At 39.0% G+C, this 15,382-nt stretch overlaps 1 protein-coding gene across 13 annotated transcripts in view; it reads left to right on the top strand.

Moving 5' to 3' along the window:
• PDE4D (phosphodiesterase 4D) overlaps positions 1-15,382 on the top strand; it is a 1,455,129-nt gene that overhangs the window by 1,228,337 nt on the left and 211,410 nt on the right. For all 13 annotated transcript variants that reach the window (XM_045040042.1, XM_045040038.1, XM_045040044.1 and 10 more), the window contains one exon: positions 7,478-7,669. In XM_045040042.1, coding sequence (XP_044895977.1) covers positions 7,478-7,669 — 192 coding nt within the window. The remainder of the gene's footprint in view (positions 1-7,477; positions 7,670-15,382) is intronic.

The following is a 15,382-nucleotide window of genomic DNA, read 5'->3' as shown; positions in this document are numbered from 1 at the left end:
GAGGCATCAGCCCAGAGCCCGACGCGGGGCTCGAACTCACGGACTGCGAGATCGTGACCTGGCTGGAGTCGGACGCTTAACCGACTGCGCCACCCAGGCGCCCCAGTAGTAGGCCTTTAAATGCAGCACAAGGAAGGTAAAACCGAGTGGTTGTGGGATTGCCTCTGATGCCCAGGTCTTTGCTGCTCTCTCCATCCCTTCCGTTCCTCTTAGTTTGAGACCCACAAATGAGAACAGGTTACACGGGAAAGGCTAGCTTGCTTGCTTGTTTTATTCTCACAGAGAGGCCTGAATGACTGGTTTACATAAATTAAGGGCCATCAACAACTGTGAAAACAGACACATCCCGTTTTCAGCATATATTCGGGTTAAATACACGTTTATGACTTGGACTGTTTGTTATGCTGCAAACACGGGCCTCAGTCAACGGCTGCATGGTTGGCCGCTGACTCACGACGGCGTGCTCATGTTGGGACCCACTCGGGATGGTTTGCCAAGCAGAATGTCATTTAAGAAGAGACTCCTTTACCATGACCGTTGAAAAATTAGAAACCTCAAGTAAAACGATTCTTGGTTTGCACTTTTAAACTTTTAGAGCTAACACACGTTTTCCTGAAAAACGTGCCTTTGGGCATCTCATTTGGCACAAACCTGCTCCCTCCCATCCAGCTTGCCCCTTCTGGCTTCCAGTCCACACATTGGACGTGCACTGTCATTTTCACCCAGAATCTTCTTGTTGTCCTGTGTCACTTGAGAGTGCTGTTGACAAGTCACACACAAGTGACGTGTGTTTCTGGAGATGAATTGATATTTTCCCTCATAAACAAGCATACACCTTTTGCCTTCGTGCCGGGCTTTTGTTTATAAAGAATTATCTGTGAAAACAAAGGGTAAAATGTTCCTGTTCTTAAATGCTGATCCTCCATGCAAACATAAGTATGATGCATGCCAAAAATGCCCACCATCATTTGTATAATCTGCCAGACTGGCTAAATACCCTGTCCTCTCAGGGTGTCCTCTTTAAATTTGATATGCAGTTTTTGATTGATTGGAAGAGAATGCCATTCGTGCATATCCTTGTAAAATGCTTTATTCCATAGTCTCGTTTCTATAGGTAATCTGAACTAAAGAAATATTAAAATGGGGACTTTTCAGAAGCACTGTTGTCTTTCCTCCAGAGAAGCTGTTTGACTTGCAGAGAAATCTTGAATGGGAAATACCACTGGCATTAATTAGAAACAGGTTTCATAGCCTCGTGGTATTGAATAACAGTGGGTAAAATATTTATTATAAAGAGAAAAAATATTTTAAACGAATTATCCAACTCTGATTACACATATATTAAGCCTGTAGGTGAACCAAGCACCTCCCCTCTGAATGGCAAAGCACCAAAATGGCTTCCATTGTATAACCAACAGCATGGACTACTGTGTACACGGGAGGGTCGGGTATAAGAAAAAAACAGCCATGCACTTGTGATTTGAGGTCCCCGAGGTACACCCAGTGGCTGGAGACCTCAGGTCTGAGGAACTGTTTCTGCTCATTATATTCTCATCATATTCAGCTAGATCCCCACCCAGGTTGTTGGGACCTCCGTGCCTTCCACAGTTCCTAGCAGGAAATGGTTCTTTCTCCTCAGTGAGGAATATCTCAAGAAAAATCAGCTGTCTCCACCCTCTCCCCAGAGGTTATCACACTGGAATTATGGAGTTGGGTGGAGACATAAAAGCCGCTAAAATTGTAAGAGCAATCTGGCTCCAGCGTCTCTCACCTCACTGCTCACCAGGGTTGATTCAATTGGCTTGGATGGCCAACACTCCACTTTCTCTCTTCTTTCCCTTTAGGTTCTTCCCAAAGCAGTGTATGCAGGTACAGAGAATGACCTAGATGGAGAGGCCCCCTCAAAGCTAAAGGGCAATAACAATAAAGATGACAATAGCCGCTAAATACTGGGAATGTACTAGCTGCCTGGCAGGGTGCTAAGTGCTTTCCAAACATTTTCTCTTCTAATCCCTTTAGTGGCCCTGGAGCTAGGCACTGCAATTATCCTTATCAGAAATGGAGGCTTAAAGAGGTACAGTAACTTACCCGAGAACATACGACTAGAAAGCGGGAGGTCCAAGATTTGAAATTTAACCCACTTTTTCTATCTCCCAAGTGTAACGTTTCAACAGGAACATTTTTGGTGTCTTCCCTACTCCAGGACAGGGAGCGATAAGATCTTTACTGTCAAGAGGCCAGTGTTCTTAATACACAGTGACACAGGCAGCGCTCAGATGTTCCTGGCATCAGTGGAGGCGTCCAGGGTTCCCACCAGCCTACAGCTTTCAGCAGCTGCTATGTTCTCTCCAGAGTCTTCCCTTGGGAGCTCTTCACAGATGCTTTGATAATGGGACATCTGTTGATAGGGGCATCCAGCAGCTGCTCCCCTGGAGTCCTCATGTGTCACACCTTCTTTGGGCTCCACACTGGGGATGAAAGGTCCCTACCTGAGATGAGCTCTTTACCCAGGACAATAGCAGGACCGTGGCTCGCGGGAGAGCCCACATAATGGTCAAGAAGAGATGCAAAATGTTTAAACCAGAAGCGGGGTCTAGCATGAGGCCAAAGAACGGGAAATGACTCCAAGCAGACAAATAATTACAGGGTCAGTAGACACAAATCATAGGAAAAGCGGAGGAAGCTGCAGGGAAGGTGGGTCAGGACAAGTAGCCAGTAATTCCACTGACATTGTGCAATGTGGAGAGATGGCGAGGAGTTTGGCCGGGTGCTCAGTTTGTCATCTGTTTGGTTTTTGTGTGGAGTGTATTCCTTAGATAGGCACGGGCCTGTGAAGTGAATGGTCCTGAGTAGTGCTAGTACACGTGGCCTTTAACAGTTCTGATTGCAACAGGCTCTGATCATTACCACCCCCAACAGGGGGCCCTCCACAACCACATCGGTGCTTCTCCACAGATGCCTTCTGGGTAAAAGCCAACTCCCTTAGGAGATGTATGCATCCTTGAACTGCATGAAGGACAGCTAACATGTGGAATAACAGTGTACCTCACTTAGTTCCATTTGCTGAGACCCTCTGCAGACCCACTGACTCTCCTTATTCCAAATGAACTCTCAAACTTATAAAGAGATCACCAAATGGGCTACAGCATAGACTCTTTAATGCCTTACTGTTGTATTCAAAATTGGAAAAATAGGAAATGTGGCAAATTCCAAAATTTGGAGACTTATAAAGGCAGAGTCTCGGAATTAGCCTTGACATGCCAGATCTGTAAGTTAAAGATACTTGTGTATAAATGATAATTTCAGAGTTAGCGTTTGAAGTTCCATCCATGTGAGAAAGCCCAGAGAAATTCTTATACTTTTGTAATGGATAATAGGAGGCTTTGCAGGAGAGACATGCACACAGGGACCGTTCTCCTGGGCTCTGGAATCAGACAGCTTAAGTTTAAAACCCACTTCCAGGGGCGCCTGGGTGGCTCAGTCGGTTAAAGCGTCTGACCTCGACTCAGGTCATGATCTCACAGTTTGTGGGTTTGAGCCCCACATCAGGCTCTGTGCTGTCAGTACAGAGCCCTCTTCAGATCCTCTGTCCCCCTCTCTCTGTTCCTCCCCTGCTTATTCTCTGTCTCTCAAAATAAGTAAATCTTAAAAAAATAAAATAAAACCCTGTACAAACTGTATGGCGTTGAACACATTACTTAATCTCAGTAACTCAGATTACTCATTGGTCAAGTGGAAAATAGAGAGCCTACTTCAAAGGGTTATTGTGGGGATTCGATGAGATAATGTATATAGGGTACAGAGCACAATGGCTGTCTCATGGAAAGTGTTCCAAAATTTTATTGTTGTTATCATCATTAGGATTACTAGTATCACCATCCTCATTATTACCCTCCCCAATTCTTCACTTACTTTCCCAAGCTTCTGCTAATCTTTTTGCTTGGACTCCATTTTTTTGGCAGTGAGTCAAAAGAGGATTCATTATATGAAAGTGTTTGCCAAAGAATGTGCTTAGGAAGTTCACAGCTGATCTCTTTGGTTCCAGTGTCTAAGGATAGGCTTAACCCTTATCACCTTCTTGTTTTATTAATAATACCATGATTAGGCACTGTTTATAAAGTTATGCTTCAAAAATAAGTAGCTTGTTTGAGCCCATCTATATTTTCAGACTAAATTAACTCTCAGTTAATTTACTACTCATTGGGTGAAGCAGTATTGCCTTGATTTGTCCCAAGCATCACTTCTCTTAAGGAAGCTCCTTAATTCTAATTTTTAAACAAAAGAGCTTCTCAGTTTGTTTGTTTGTTTGTTTGTTTGTTTTGGTTTTAAGAGTAAATAATAAAACATCAGTGATCGTTTCTTAGATCATTCCTAATCTGTAAAGCTATACTAATATTTACTAGTTAATATAATTTTATCGATTTTTAGTAATCACTTCCTATAGATTGTGAGGTTTAATTTTTAGGTAATAGTTAAGGGATTGTTTTCCTGAGTTTAAAAATAGTTTGGGCCTTTATTTACAGTCAATGTTCTTTCAGGCAATGATCTCCATCTAGTGGACAAATTGTTATATTACAACTTACAAAGAAAAATAACAAAACTAAAATATCCCATTATCAAGCATTTTATGAACTATGAATAAATTCTTGGTTTTAATAAATAACATTATTATAAAGACTATCAAATATTTCAATATACTTAGCACTGTTTTCCCTAAACTTAGAGTGAAAAATTTATTTAAGTTGCTTAACTTAATTGGAAAAATTATAATAATAAATTCAGAAGTTTACGGATGTGGGGGATTATATTGGTATTACTCAGTTGAACTGAGAAAAACCAAACCAAAAATCACATTCCTATATCTCTTATATTTCTGTTTATGCATGGCAGGGAAATATATTTTACTTTTTAAAACAGTATGATCATCTTGATACTGAAAAGAAATCAACATGTTTTCTTATGTGTTCACATTAGGTCCTTCTCATGCTGAAGAGCTGCCATAACAGTGTCCCCAGAGCAGAAATCTCCCCTTTTCAAAGGACTTTAGTGTCTCTCAGCTGAATACTGAATGCCTTCAAAAGCCCTCTTTAAATACTACTATTGTATGAAAACTTCTCAGAAGTCTGGATTCAACCCAACTTGAATTGATCTCATCACCTTTATTTTTGTATCTCAGTGTGCTTATAATAGGTGCTTAATAAGCACTTATTTATTTAAGCATAGCCAAGAAGAGCTTGCCAGAGATCCTGAATAAGTCTCTCATAACTGTAGATCCCTTCTCCTTCTGGCCTTCCTCAGGATTGCCCAAAGTCTCACATGCATGAAGGCATTGTTCAGGTGAAACAGATGTCCCCTGTTTGCATGTCACAGTTGCCAACATACATTTATGGTTTACATAATTATTCATTAGAGCTGGAAGAGCTTCAGGAACGGTGGATGATTAAATCTAGTTAGCTCCGTAACTTTGGCCATTAACTTTTCTAGAAGCTGCTATCTTTGTCTATTAAATGAGTCTTTTCAACTCAACCTCTCATTGTCTTTTGTGACCAAATAAATACATCTATAGAGTGATGCCATTCTTTTTTTTAATGTTTATTTATTTTTGAGAGGAGAGAGAGTGCAAGTGGGGAGGTGCAGAGACAGCGGGGAACAGAGGATCTGAGAAGGCTCTGTGCTGATAGCAGAGAACCCTATGCAGGGCTCAAACTAATGAACTGCGAGATCATTACCTGAGCAGAAGCCAAACACTCAAATGACTGAGTGCCCCATACAGTGATGCAATTCTTAAAAAATTCAGATTGGAAAACTTGTTTATGAATGTCCATGCTAGATTATGAGTTTTTTCTTTTCTTTGTTTACTAGTTAGATTGATTTTGAGTCAAATGATTCTTATTTAGTCATCGATACATAGATGATTCATGAAACATCAAGACCCTTGCTGATCTTCCACTTTGGCCTCTAATTTTGGGGGGATAACACTATTTATTAATAACTCCAGTGGAGAAAGTAAAAGAATGTTTTTTTTAAATGTTTTTAAATTAGGTAGTTAATAGTTGGGGTGAAATTTGTAATGGGAAAAAGATTGATAGTAGCTAAACTTGATTCATTTGTTTATTCATTCAACAATTTTTTACACTACATATTTACTGGGTTATCTGAACTATTACCCTCTTCTCATAAGAACACCTAAGACTTGACTTTAATACTGCTTGATATTTGACTAGAAGAGCTCTTTGTGGAAATTTTATGTATATTGTAAGGTCTGTGAGTCGAGAACTGTAAATTTGTGGCTCTGTCTTTTCCCAAATCTGAAATCTGTATTGCCAAGCACAGTGCCTTCCATTTATTCAATCATCCATTCAAACCACTTAGAAAAGGTTTCTGAAGTGCCATGTGAAGTGCTAGGAACACTCAGAGTTTCCATTCTCAGGGAGCTCACAGTCTAGGAATGGAGACCAATTGGGAAGCATTTTCAGTTCATTGTAAATGCTACCAATAGGGAGTGGAAAGATGCCTTGGGAGTACAGAGGAAGGCATGTCATAAGGGTGTGGGGCATCAGGGCAGCCTTTAAGGTAAATGTTAAGTCCTCGATGAATAGTAACAAGGAGGCAGGGGACTGGAAGGTTGAGTAGAGTAGTCAGGGAAGCAGGAGATTAGCTAGTGATGGCCTGAGACAAGGATGTGATGGTTAAGTGAGTGGAACATAAAGTGCCTGATGGAAGAGGGTTGCATGTTGAGATTGAGAAAATGGTTGATTGCATTGATTCAATCAAATGGTTGACTGAAAGTGGATAGTTAAAACTCTGTCATTCTAGCCAAGAAATTTGGACTTTACCCTGAGGACAAGAGTGAGCTATTAAAAGGTTTTGAACTGACAAAAATCATGGTCAGATTTATACTTTAAGAAGACTCACTCATGGTACAGAGTGGAAAATGGATTCAAGAGACTAACTTAAAGTCTGTTACAATAATGTAGGTGAGAGTTGGTGAAATCCTGAACTTAATATGTTGGCATTGGGGATGGAGGGAAGTGGATACAGCAGAAATTTGTGACTGGATGGGCATAGGCAGGAGGGAGAGAAAGCCCAGGCTTGGGGAAGCAGTGGTATTAGGCAATATAATGGGAACTTGTTGAATTGAACCCAAGTAGTTAGAGAATTACTGTGTATTTCTTCTTTTCCTAAAAGAAACTTAGTAGAACTATTCTTAGTAGAATGGCTTTTTAACTTTAGTTTACAGAGACCTGTGTCTTGTATCTGGTCAGTTAACAAAAGTACCCAAAACTTAAGGAAGACAATAATATGAAGTCAGTGTATTATTTTTTTTAACCTTTGTGTTTTTTTAATGTTATCATTTTTAACAGTCGGAATCAGCTGTGAATGTTCCCACTGTCACTTCCTAAACCAGAATCTCCCTTTACCACCATATCAACATGCAAGTGTTCATGGCAGTGTTATTCCTCTCCTTCTTTCACAGTTTTGATGTGGACAATGGCACATCTGCGGGACGGAGTCCCTTGGATCCCATGACCAGCCCGGGATCTGGGCTAATTCTCCAAGCAAACTTCGTCCACAGTCAACGTCGGGAGTCCTTTCTGTATCGATCCGACAGCGATTATGACCTGTCTCCAAAGTCTATGTCCCGGAACTCCTCCATTGCCAGTGATATGTAAGTATAATGATGAACAAAGGGCAGAGGGAACTTCTATAGGAAATCAAGTACATTTATTTGGTCAGTTGATGATCTAATAAAACCAATGACATTTGTTCAACTGCATCATTCTCTATGTTAGAAAGAACAGTGAGTAAAATTATACAAGCTGGAAATAAATTGTAGATTTAACTTGAGTACCCTGTCACTCTTGAAAAGAAACATTTATTTTCCCAGAGAATACATTGTCTGAGAAAAGTGAGAAATAGAATTTAAATGGAAACATTTATACTTAAAACATTAGCTTATATTCATGTAGAAACTGACTTTTAGCTACCTAGCCACATGAACATTCATAATATTTCAAAGTGCTTTAAACTCAGTTTGAGAATCTTGAGATATTAGAATGAATAGCACTTTTAACATATCCCAGTTGATGTACCATACGGATGTTTGCACTAGTCTGCCATATCATTGGAGAGATCTTGGGAGGGCCTTGCTAAAATTAAAACATTTAAAAAATTAGTGTTTATTTATATTTGAGAGAGAGAGAGAGAGAGAGAGAGAGAGAGAGAGTAGGGGAGAGAGATGGAGACAGAATCTGCAGCTGACTCCAGACTGCAGGCTGCGAGCTGTCAGCATAGAGACCAATGCAGGGCTCGAACTCAAGAGCAGTGAAATCATAATCTGAGCCGAAGTCAGATGCTTAACAGACTGAGCCACCCAGGAGCCCCTAAAATTAAACCATTTTTGGAATATTAATCACCAGAGGCAAGCGCTGAAAACATCAGACAGATCTGAATATCATTTAAGACACTGCACAGCTTGGAAAATGGTTAAAACTGATAAGCACATTTGCAGATCATATACGTCATTAGCTCATTTTCTCAGAACATTCCATTTTTGTGTTTACTGTAGTGTTCATTAGTTTTCTAATTTCTGGAGGTTTCTAAATAGGACTTGTGCTGTCATTTGTAATTCTGCCTCTGCATAGAGTCGATTTCCTCCTCTGCATCTGGAGATTTATCCAGTAACACTCACCATCTTTCATGACACTATCTCAAAAACTCGATACAGGTTGCAATTTCTTGTACAGGAATTAGATGATATGGAGTCTGTGAGGGTTCAGTGACATTCCTGGCATGGTAACAGATTATCAAGGTACCCTTATAGGTCTAAGTGAGGTCCTAGAAGTGAAATTGTGCTTTACCCATTTTTCACAAGTATCGTTCCGGTTGCCATTTTATTAATAGTTGTTAGATGATATTACTGCATTCTTTCCAACTAAACTGCAATCATTTTTTTAAGTTTATTTATTTTCAGAGAGAGAGAGGACATATGTATATGAGCAAGGAAGGGGCAGAGAGAGAGGGGTGAGAAAGAGAGAGAGAGAATCCTAAGCAGGCTTCATGCTGTCAGTACAGAGCCTAATGTGAGACTCAAACTCACAAACTGTGAGATCATGACCTGAGCCGAGATCAAGAGTTGGATGCTTAACTGACTGAGCTACTCAGTCACCCCTAAACTGCAATTATTTTGATTCAAATACTGAATTATTAAACTCCTATTTAGTAGTAGTAGTAGTAGTTTGAAGCACTGAAGGATATACAAGAAAACTATAAGACAGGGTTCTTGACCCCAGTTAACTAATAACCTTATGGAATGACAGGTCTCAGATCTAATAATTACTGGAAAAGATAGCATGTAAGCCCTAATGTGTGTCCTTGTGAGCTATAGGTAAAGGTACTTCACCACCTACCTTTATGCATAGGTCTGCACCATCTTTCCAGAAATATTCAGTTTCCTTTTGTTTTTCTCTGCCCTTTTGGCAATGAAACTTTTTCAGTAAGTTCTAGGTCTCCCTATCCTTCTGCCCCTATCCCACAGATCTATGTTTCCTTACCATGCTATATTGCCTCAGTATTCTGAAATCTATCTTCCGTTCATATTGACCTCAGAAAATCCATTTATTTAAGTAATATTTGTCAGTCACCCACAGAGTGGAAGGAAGACACCAGTTATTAGAGGAAACACAAGGTGTGTCTCATCCCCTGGCCTTCATCACTCTTGGGTCCTCTCTTCCCTCCTGCTCACAGACGTCTTCTTCACCAACATCTTTTATCACACTGCAACATACTTCCCCAAAGTATAGCTCCTGACCTGTGGTCTGTGCTTTGGAAAAGTCTTTTGTATATGGGTTCAACTATCAGCTTTCATCGGATGACTTCTCAGTATCTCTGGCCCTGCAATCTCAGTTGAGCTCAAGATCTCTAGCACTTACATGTTTTCTGGAAATGTGTACTTTGTTATTCAGCTGTACCTGATAGTCCTTCATTAGTACATGTTCATTATTAACAAGTGAGCTCTAGGTCTATACCACTATTGCCTTCTGGAAATTTATGCTTTCTTGTTCAACTGTTACCCTCATGATTAATACATATCTGTCATTAATTCATTGTAAAATGTAGACATGCCAAAACAACTTCCTTTTCCCAATGACCCTATTTCCATGATATTTTTGTCCCATTTTCTCATATTTGAAATTCAAGACATTTGTTTATTCATTCACCCATCATAAAAATACTTATTGAGCAAATATAGTGTATTCAAAGCTGCCAATCTGCAGATAGTGGGAGGGTTGACATTTTAGACCAGTAAAATAAAATATGGTCAGCATCATCCTTGAGGCATTCACAAAATTGTGGGAGCAGAGAGAAGGGAAGGGCCTTTTGACAGTTAGGGAAAGCCAGGCTAATGGAGGTAATATTTGCATAATGTTAGACATAGAAAAATCATGGCTCCATTAAAAAATAACAATCTGGTTGTTGTGAATAGTGAAATGTGGCAGGAGGGAAAGAAGATGTGAATACAGTCTATGGGACCTGAGAGTTTTTAGGTGAGATTCGACACACTTATATTCTTTTTATTGCTTCTGATTACTCTATTGTTAAGCGATTATATAGGGTGAAGTGACCACAGGGAAGTAGATCATGCTGAAATTCATAGAAACAAAGTAGGTTAAGTATGCTGCAGGCTCAGTCAAGAAAGTGGGGGTGGGATGACGAAGTTGTTTCAGAGGCAGGAGGATTACAAAATAGCACGCGTGCGTGCATGCATGTGTGTGTGTTGGGGGACAGCCAGTGGATAGAGAGTCAAAAAGAATGCTGAAGTTTTCATCCTGAACAAGTAAATGAGTGGTGATGTTGACATAAGGAACACAGGATGGAGAGTAGACAATGTAATGGCAAATAATAGAAGATGAATTTGGCTCTTACGTTGTGAGGATAAAACTCTAAGGGAAACAAGACTATAGTGAAAGGACAAGGACAGAGAGCAGAAACAACTCTCCGGAGGATGAGGAGAAGAAATGAGAAGAACCAGTTACTTTCGGTAATTGCTAGGTTTGTGTTGACAGCCGAGTGAGGATAACAGAATTAGAAGCCTAGTGGGTTGAGGAGTGAATTGAAAGCTGAGGTATCGACAAATGTAGGCATCTCCTTCAAAGTCCATAAATTAAAGGGGGAGGGAGGAGTAAAGCTGCTTTAGGGAGAATTAGGTTCAAGGAAAATTTCTTGAAATTCAGGACAGGTGAACTGAGAGAAAGAGGAAGCATTAAATATGGAGCTGTAGCCACTGACAAAAATACAATGAGGAGCTCAAGTAAAGGGATTAACTTTGGCAAAGTGGTAGAGAAAAGTGATGTAATCTATTGTCTAAAATTTTAGTAAATTGATTTTTGAATACAAGTGCACAGATTGTTTCTCTTATACCCTCTAGTGTATTCTGGTAACGATTAAATATTCCATGCATTTTATGAAAAGCCTATATTTTATATTTACATTGTGTTTTTCTTTCTAAAGCAAACTATAAGGATGACCTAATTTTTCCCTGTACCTATGCAAAACATTTTTTTTTAATCTGATTGGGTTTATGTAAGATTGACAAATTTAATCAGGCCTTGATGCAACTCTATAAATTTTTGAAAAGTAATGTCTTGACACGTTCAGCTTTTTTTCATTCCCCCTGGATATTTACATTGGAGCAATAAAGTGGCAGACTGCTGGAAAGCATACTTTCCCCTAGGGAGATCAAGTTTCTCAGAGAAGCAAGGTGAATAGAATAAATAATCACCGGGGCAGCTGGGTGGCTCAATTGGTTAAGCTTCCAACTTGGGCTCGGGTCATGATCTCCAGTCCACATGAGTTCAAGCCCTTATGTCGGGCTCTGCGCTGACAGCTCAGAGCCTGGAGCCTGTTTCAGATTCTGTGTCTCCCTTTCTCTCTACCCCTTTCCTGCTCGCACTCTGTTTCTCTCTCTCTTTCAAAATAAATAAGCATTAAAAATTTTTTTAGTTTAAAATACAGAATAAATAATCACCATTTTAGTCATTAATCTGACAGTACCTATATCTTCTACACATAAAGGATTATGCCTTCTCTTCACTTGACTCCACAAGTAGCCATATGTGAGCCTCCATTTTCTTATCTTACCTAGTTCATGATAATACTGAGAATATTATTCAGTGTCTATAATTCAACTGTACTTTATAGGAAATGATACCATCACATATTTTAATCACTTTTGATGATTTTATATTTATCGTTCTAGTTAAGCATATCCATTGAGAAAACCCCTTAGAAACTTCAAATTCAAACAGTACCATTGAAGGTCTGTGATTACCTATGTGAATGAGATGTTTGGGAAAACCTTTAAATGCTCTTTAAGTTGAAATATAATTGTTTAATTTATTGAGAAAGTGAGAAGAAAAATCATTACTTCCTAATAGACAGGACATCATCATCTTATCTTCTATAAATAGATCCTAGTGAAACAGTGGAGACAATAGGGAGAAATTAAGACTAATAATGGTCATAATGGTGATCATAGCACATGTTGCCTGTGTATGTCACCCTTTACTTTTGTAAGTATTTTCACGTCTGCAACCTCATTTGATGCTTTTAATAGCCCTATGGATAGGAACATCATTACACCAGTTTATAAATGAGGGATCCAAGGTCCACAGAGCTTAAACTTTTTTAAAGCTACAACAAAAATTTTAATCATCTCTAGAACATTTTTTTGAAAATGCCGTTATAAACAAAGTGCCGTGAACTATTGTAGCAGAATCTGCTGAGAAACAGAAGTCACTGTTAACCAAATTCCTTTGACCCAATGGATTATTTGGCATTATGAAAATTTGTTTTTTAATTATATTTTAAGAATAAAATTAAGTAAAAGCTCAAATAAGTCAAAAGAAGTAATAAAGAAAATATGTGACTGACTCTTGGAAAATACATACAATTCTATAGGACAAGGCTAAATTTAGCATCTAAAAAATAAGCGTATATAAGGCAAAAGTGAAGTTTCTGGCAGCTTCTGCTCAGAAGGCTACCACATAGTTTGGTCAGTGTGTCCCCATTAGCAAGAATAATAAGAAAGAGTAAAATTTTAAAGCACCAGCATAAGTACAGTAGAGAAATAAATACGTGAAAAGTAAATTTAAACTACCATTAATCATAAAAGGTATTTTATAAAAATAGGAAAAACTACATAACAGAAGATTGCTGTCATGAAGAAACAAGCAGAAAATTACAGAATAAATGAATAATTACATAAAACGTATGCAGCTTTTTCCCTCTTAAAGTTCTCCAAAATGCATTTAACCTTGTTTATCCTTCTGAATTACAGTGATTTCTCTTGTTGCACTTCCTCCAGTCATATAATGTTGTTTATATTTGCAAATACACGGATATCCCAGGAAATTTAACGGGAGAATTATCAGTGTCAAGACAAATAGAATTTAGTAATAAAACTATGAGTTTATTGAATACACGGTGCCTGCCTGTCAAACCACTTCACTTGAAAAGTTTTTCAGTTCACCTCTTGCCCCAATCTTCTGCCATATAAACATCAACGTACAGAACCAGAGGCAATCCAAGTAGCTCTTTATCCATACTTACATACTTACAGCTACAGAATATGGGGGAAAGGTGCGGAAGAGGGAAGGAGAAGGAGGTGAGTAGACTCAATATACCACGGAAAATGGGGGCACACTTGGCAGTCTAGGTCCTTAGTCCCCATCATCCCATAAAAGTATAGGGTCACATTGATCATGTCTTTGGAGTGCCGCAGCACTCTGGACATCCAGCACTTCTGGACATTCTCCCAGCGAATTGACATGGTCTCGCACCCCTTGTCTCAAATTGCTACCCCCTCAGCACCTCTTGAGCCTTTAGTAGTTAGCAACTGCCTCACCAACTCTCGAGCCTCGATTGTGAATTTTCAGTCCTAGCCATTCTTGGCCCCTGCTTGAGTAGAAGGATGCTGTTGCCTCTAGACCTGAGTTTGAAAAAGGAAAGGATGATTGTTTACATTTCTATTCATTTCTCCTGTTACAGGTTACATTATTCTTCCTTGGTCTTCTTACTAGGGTATCTCTAACAAGAAAAAGAAAAAGATACGTTATTATACCATTGAGTCCATCTCCTTTCTAACATTCATTTACCCTTTGAGAGTCCTCTGGAATTAAACACAGAAAGGTATAACGGCCACATAATTCCTGCCCTAATTCCTGAGTTTTCTTGACTGAGGTGTCCTCACCCTTTGTCTATGGTATGAGAGTAAGGAGACCAGGGCCATGTTTTCATTGCCAAAACGTGGGCTGCATGCAGTACCCTGGGGCACTACAGAGAACTCACATGGCTGCCTGGGGTATTTTAAGGGAAACATTGTAACATCTGTCAGTCACCTGGGGAACCAATAGCTAAACTTAGTTCCCAGTTTCAACTTTAGGTCATTATTTTTTCTTTCCGTGATACCTTATCTTTGCAAAACTGAACTTTTGATGATTGCTGTGATCAAAAGCAAGTACTACACAAAAGTTAATGTGGAACAGAAAATGAGAGAGGCATCATCCAATCTTATTCCAAAGTGAGAAGTTGTGGGATCCTCAATAAGTGCTAAACTGCCGTGACAAAACCTTATTCAATAGTTTGGACCTAAATACTTAATATTTCTAGCTATTCATTATTTCTTTTGGCCAGTGATTGCCATAAACAATTACTGAGAACTAAGAGTGTCATGAACTGAGAAAGTCTGAGAACCTCTGTGTTAGAGTGATTGTACATGTCCTTAGGATTGGAGTTAAATCAAATCTCTGCGTGAAGAGAGATTTGGTTAAGAGAAAGAAAAAACGACTCTACAGATTTGAAGCCATGAACTTCTTGAGCTCTAGAGTAGAGAATTTGTTCCATTTCTAGTTATGTTAGGACCCCAGGTAGACAAAAACCTTTGATTATTGTCAAAAGCAATGTTATTTTGATAATGAGCCAGACAAACCCTGTGGGTTTGGCCACTATTACTATTATCATTGTAGAATATTGATGCAGACACTAACACTAGCCATTAAATACCAAGAAGCCTGTTGGCAGACTATTCTTAGGTCATAGAATACCTTTTTTTGCTACATTGTTTTTTCTTCTCTATTTTTTTTATAATTCCACTTCTTTGTCTAGTCACTGAGGTCATTTTACATCTGCCTCAAGAGACCAAAACAACAACAAGAAAAAAAAAAAAAACTACACCAAAAATAAGAATTCCATGAATGGTAAAAACAATATTTGTAAAGTAGTTAAACATACTTCTTGAGTCTTTGAATTAAGGAATTAAAAATACCAGCCAAGTACACATTTTATTTCTTTCTAATCTCATACTTTTAAAAAATTATAAAAA

Source organism: Felis catus, chromosome A1 (genome assembly GCF_018350175.1).
Source record: "Felis catus isolate Fca126 chromosome A1, F.catus_Fca126_mat1.0, whole genome shotgun sequence".
NCBI classification, from domain to species: Eukaryota; Metazoa; Chordata; class Mammalia; order Carnivora; family Felidae; genus Felis; species Felis catus.
The sequence above is the reverse complement of the archived record's forward strand: the minus strand, read 5'-3'. Positions and strand labels throughout refer to the sequence as shown.